The following is a 6,167-nucleotide window of genomic DNA, read 5'->3' on the forward strand; positions in this document are numbered from 1 at the left end:
AACATGGTAAATTCTCGACCATCATGACTGTAGATTAGCTCAAGTTAAATAGTCAAAGTCATGTCCATTTCGACCTGAGTCACAGTGAGCGTCGAAATTGATTTTAACATGGTAAAATTCTCGACCATCATGACTGTAGATTAGCTCAAGTTGAATAGGAAAAGTCATGTCCATTTCGACCTGAGTCACAGTGAGCGTCGAAATTAACTTTAACATGGTAAAATTCTCGACCATCATGACTGTAGATTAGCTTAAGTTAAATAGGAAAAGTCATGTCCATTTCGACCTGAGTTTTTTTTTTTATGGTCAAGGCATTTTATCTATACAATACCTAGCACTTTGCGTCAACTTAAACTGTACTATTTAAATCATTTTCCTCTTCTCATTACGCTAAATGTTTGTAGTTTATCTTTGAACCGATTTATACTAATTCTAACACTAGACTCCCTAAGCCTAAAGTTCTTTTGTGTTTTACTTGGGGGTGGAACATCAGGTAAGTCATCTTTAAACTCAAGCCAGGTGAAGTTGACAAGAGGTTGGCTGTGGCTCAAGAGAAGAGCTGTGTGGTAACATGGTATTTTTTTTTTTTTTTTTTTTTTTTTAGAAACATGGAAGGAGGGTGGTGCCGTGAGACGTTAGACCATTGAAGGTCGGAGGTATGGTGCTGCCGAGGCCTGATGATCCTCGGGGCGCCACCCTCCGTATCATAAGACACGTCCCCTTGTCTTCCGGGAAGCCCGTGTTCTTACCACGGACGACTCGAAGACGTATGGGGAACGGATTATGAGTGGAAATGTCAGACTACGCCTAGGGCCTGACAGAGCAAGCCATAAGGCGTTAGAGGGTCATTACTGGTCGGAGGTATGGGGCTGCCAAGAGGCCTGATGATCCTCGGGAGCACCCCCCTCCGTACCATAGGACACGTTCCCACGTCTTCCGAGAGGCCCGGGTTCTACCACGGACGGCCTGAAGACGGGGACGGATTGCGATCGTATATGGTCAAAGCCTACGCCTAGGTCCTGATACAAACCGTGAGGCAATAGAGGACCGATGATAGTCGGAGGTATGGGGCTGCCGAGAGGCCTGAGGACCTTGGGGGGCGCCACCCTCCGTACCATAAGACACGTTCCCACGTCTTCCGAGAGGCCCGGGTTCTTACCACGGACGGCCTGAAGACGGGGACGGATTGCGATCGTATATGGTCAAAGTCTACGCCTAGGGCTTGATACAAACCGTGAGGCAATAGAGGACCGATGATGGTCGGAGGTATGGGGCTGCCGAGAGGCCTGAGGACCTTGGGGGGCGCCACCCTCCGTACCATAAGACACGTTCCCACGTCTTCCGAGAGGCCCGGGTTCTTACCACGGACGGCCTGAAGACGGGGACGGATTGCGATCGTATATGGTCAAAGTCTACGCCTAGGGCTTGATACAAACCGTGAGGCAATAGAGGACCGATGATGGTCGGAGGTATGGGGCTGCCAAGAGGCCTGAGGACCTTGGGGGGCGCCACCCTCCGTACCATAAGACACGTTCCCACGTCTTCCGAGAGGCCCGGGTTCTTACCACGGACGGCCTGAAGACGGGGACGGATTGCGATCGTATATGGTCAAAGTCTACGCCTAGGGCTTGATACAAACCGTGAGGCAATAGAGGACCGATGATGGTCGGAGGTATGGGGCTGCCGAGAGGCCAGAGGACCTTGGGGGGCGCCACCCTCCGTACCATAAGACATGTTCCCATGTCTTCCGAGAGGCCCGGGTTCTTACCACGGACGGCTCGAAGACGGGAACGGATTGTGCTCGTGTGATATCAAAGTCTACGCCTAGGTCCTGACAATCCAAGCTGTGGGACCGTAGAACTTGGGTAAGGGGCCGCCGACACCAGAAGCCCCCCTCCGCACTACCAGACTCGCAGCAATGGGCACAAGCCGGAGCACAAGAATTAAGAAGGTAACATTTGGATCACTAAAAGGGTAGTCGCAGAATGGGACAAACCAGCAGCCAAGCGGAAAGCGATAAAACTAACAGACGATTAACCAGCAGGAAACGGGACCGCCTGCTCCCATGTGGGCAGCAAGTTGACCACTCTGTCCCGTTTCCGCGATGTGAGTGAGTCGACGCCCGGCTCGAGCTAGCCGGCTAAGAAGGGAGGGGGAGGTGGAGTCGACAATGCGCATGCCTGCACAGAGCCGGGAATTTTAAATTTCCGATGATTTTGGCGGAAAATTCAAACCACACTCAACCTTCGGGAAATGGCCATATGACCAGGAGTGTGGTATGGGATTATCGCTATAGCTTCGCTGTGCAGGTTTCTTTCAGCCGATAAACATATCTATATACATATATACAATATATGTATATATATATATGTATATATCTATATACATATATATGTATATATATATATATAACACCGATAAACTAATGAAAAGGTGTCAGTAATTGTATATATCATGACACCCAATATTGAACATACTGTATCTGGGTTGCGTATACTAATGGAAATGGATATACGTTGTTAGTTTCTTCGATCACTTTTTTGGGGGGCCAGAAGAATTTTCCTCAGTTGAAAGTTCGTTGTTAGCTGGCGGGTTTCCCGCCTGAGCCCATGCAACAACGTGCGGAGCCTTTAAAAGGCACAGCAACTATAATGCTGTGACCCAGGCTCCAGCTGGTGGGGTTCTCCGAATTCGTGCAGGGAAATTAATTTTGCCCTGCATGTATTTTTCGGCTTGAAAGAACGGGACTGAGTCCCTTGGCTCCCTGATAGTCTTTGGCGGCGCAACAATTTGCCACCGCCAGGACACGCACGCACACGCGTAGTGGCCGAGGCTCCGGCTATAAGAAAAATATTTTTCAGCTCCAGCCAAAAGGACTGACCCTATGGCCAATACTACCGCCTTCATATTGTGCGGTGCAGCAAAGCTGCCGCATCTAGAAAAATCTAATGCAGGAGGAACCCACATAGCACCTCGCTGTCGGAGGTCATGTAGCAGGGTCCCTCACTGGCGTTTTATTCGGCGCTAGCTACGCAAGGTCTCCTGCACGAAAATCAAATGATAAGATCCAAACCGCTGGCTCCAGTGGACAAATATTGAGTCAGTGCTACTCGTTTTTCCACGCTTTTAGCGGGGAACTTCCCTGTAGCCAGCCTGGGTTACATGCCAGCGGCAAAGGCTCCAGGCGACATTTCTCCAAGGACCCACACACGGCATAGGCTCCGAGTGACATTTCCATAACAGCCTACTGTACAGGAACTTTTTAAAGAAACAAAACATTCGCACTTGCATATAAAATTAAATGCAAACTGGAAAATTTTTTGATTTTATTTACTTGGAGAAAAAAACAAAACAAAAAAAACACCACGAGTAGAATCTTTTTGGCGACTCTCCTCGTATGTGAATTTTCCCAAAAAGACTTTCAGGGATCAAGCCAAGTACATTCGAATCTGCGTGCGCAAAATGTGACATCTGCTGCAAAATGTGACATCTGCTAAATATCGAATTCTCATCTTGTCGACATTTTAAGCCTATCCAAAACATGTCGACAAGATGATAATTCGATACTGTAATAATAATGACTAGCGGAACCCGTGTAAATTACACGAAAGAGAAGAGGGTAAATCATTGCATCAAGATGGCAAGAGAGGTAGGATATCCTCTCCCTCTGTTGTCCTTCAGGGTACACTATAATGTCACGCTGGACAGGAGGTGCTCCATCATCACCGACAAATATTGCTGCAATTTAATCATTTGTTGGATTATTATCGAGAACTTCGGCAGCTTCGAGAACTTCGACACCATGGAAGGTCGTTGCTTTTGATGTAAGCGTGACATACTTTCGAGAACTTCGGCACCTTCGAGAGCTTCGGCACCTTCGAGAACTTCGGCACCTTCGAGAACTTCGGCACCTTCGAGAACTTCGGCACCTTCGACAACTTCGGCGACTTCGAGAACTTCAACGCCTTCGAGAACTTTGGCACCTTCGAGAGTTTCGGCACCTTCGAGAACTTCGGCACCTTCGAGAACTTCGGCACCTTCGACAACTTCGGCGACTTCGAGAACTTCGGCGCCTTCGAGAACTTCGGCGGAACCCGTGTAAATTACACGAAATTATATTTTCAATACTAATTATCTTGTTCCTAACCTATACATGTTTGAATAAAATGTGATAAGATTTGAATTGTATTTTAAAAAATGAGCAATACATGAAACAATTTACAAAACTTCTTTATATACAATATTTCTTGTGAAGGTAGTTCCTCTTCTCTGGCCATGAGTAGAATCATTCTGAGGACAAATTTTCACTCTTACACTGTTCATAGACCTTGCTCTTGAGAAGGCTACATAAAGTTGTCCATGAGTAAAGCAAGGTTGTGGTAGGTAGATCCCAACCTTATCGAAAGTCTGTCCTTGAGCTTTATTAATGGTCATTGAATATGATAGGCGGACGGGAAATTGAGTCCTGTGCAGAACAAATGGAATATTTACGTCACTGGGATTAAGTTTAATTCTTGGAATTAAAACTCGCTCCTGAGCATGAGATCCACTCATGATTGAAGCTAGAATACTGTGGTTATGAAGCTCCAATACTTCTAAACGCGTTCCATTACATAGTCCTTGCTTTATTGATAGGTTTCGAAGCAGCATGAACATAGATCCAACTTTAAGATTGAGACGATGAGGAGGCATTCCCAAAGGCGTAAGTGAATTTATGAATTCGATTGGATAATTATTGGCTTCCATTTCATTGTCTGATGATACTGAATCTATACTTAGATATGTTTCGTTCTCAGTTGGTAGTCTTCGTAGAATATCTTCATTAACTTTCAAGCAATCTACATTTTTTTGTGACAAAATAACTCTACTTTTCATTTCGTCTTGGGTGCAATTATCAAATATGTCTGACACTAAAGAGTCAATGCATACACATTATTCTGGGATATCGATCGTATCATCAGAAACGTTATCAAATGAACTCTGCACTCGACCATTTCCAATTTGTAAGAGCCATTGTGAGAAAACTTGTTCGTTTTCATTAGTCCTCATATTCTGAGAGAGTTTAAGTTGATGAAAATTTTGCCACATTGGCGACTTCTTTAGGCATACATCCAATACTGCAGCAGGTGGAGCTCTAGGAACCACAGGCAGAACTTGCCTGAAGTCTCCTCCTAATATGATGACTACCACCAAATATGCTATTATTATTCATAATATCTTGTAAACAATTATCAATAGCATTCAATGCATATCGAGGGATCATCGACGCCTCATCAATAATGAAGACTTTCACCTGCCTGAGAATATTGGCTTGGTCAGAATTAGGCGGAATATTGCAGGTAATTGTCTCAGTCAAAGGAACAGGAAGTTTGAAGATACTGTGAAGAGTTTTTCCATTTTTCAATAGTGTTGCTGCAATACCTGTCCAAGCAGAAGTACTAACAGCCACATTTTGAGCCACCAGGTAATCATAAATCATATTGAATAGAAAAGTTTTGCCAGAGCCGCCAGATGCATCCAAGTAAAACAGTCGGTGGTTGGTTTCTAATCCTCTATCTATTTCACTTACAGGCATTTTGTGGTGTATTGAATAAACAAATCATTGCAAACATGTTAAGAAGCTGTCGTGGCATTTGATATATAGCTGCCTCACTCAAAGCCATTTCTAGTTCGTTGTCATCTTGAAGCAGTTGCAATCGAATACAGGCATCCTTAAAGGTCGGCAACTGTTCACCTCCTACAGTTTTCAAGTCATCAAAAGAAGTTGCACCTGGTACATGAAGAAGAAGCATCCTTAAATGGAATTTCTCAGCATTTCTAGGACTGGCAGAGTACATTCTCGTTACAATCTGGTGGTGACGTTGTCTTCTGGTCCAAGTGTTGCTTTGGTTATATTAAATACATAATATTCAGGGATATCAGTATAAAGGTGGGCTCTTGCATCCACGTCACTTTGGTTAAGTTTGAACCATGCAGTTAATTGCGTGTCTTGTCCTTCTGCACGGGCAGCAGCCTGTCTTTGCTCGCCCGGCTTATAATAAGCTTGTTGCTGGTCAGGCAAATGGAGTGCCAGTCGGTAAACTGTGTGCGACTGTCCATACATTTTATATTCTGACAAACGCCAAAATGCTTCAGGCGGAGATACGTATCTACACGAAATATATTGT

The 6,167-nt window shown here is 45.0% G+C and overlaps 1 protein-coding gene across 1 annotated transcript in view; it reads right to left on the reverse strand.

Moving 5' to 3' along the window:
- Positions 1-5,842: 5,842 nt before the first annotated feature.
- Positions 5,843-6,167, reverse strand: part of LOC143022820 (uncharacterized) — a 618-nt gene continuing 293 nt past the window's right edge. Inside the window, exon 2 of the mRNA XM_076181199.1 lies at positions 5,843-6,149. Coding sequence (XP_076037314.1) covers positions 5,843-6,149 — 307 coding nt within the window. The remainder of the gene's footprint in view (positions 6,150-6,167) is intronic.

This window comes from Oratosquilla oratoria, unplaced genomic scaffold (assembly GCF_046742065.1).
Source record: "Oratosquilla oratoria isolate Oo_2021 unplaced genomic scaffold, ASM4674206v1 SCAFFOLD191, whole genome shotgun sequence".
NCBI lineage: Eukaryota > Metazoa > Arthropoda > Malacostraca > Stomatopoda > Squillidae > Oratosquilla > Oratosquilla oratoria.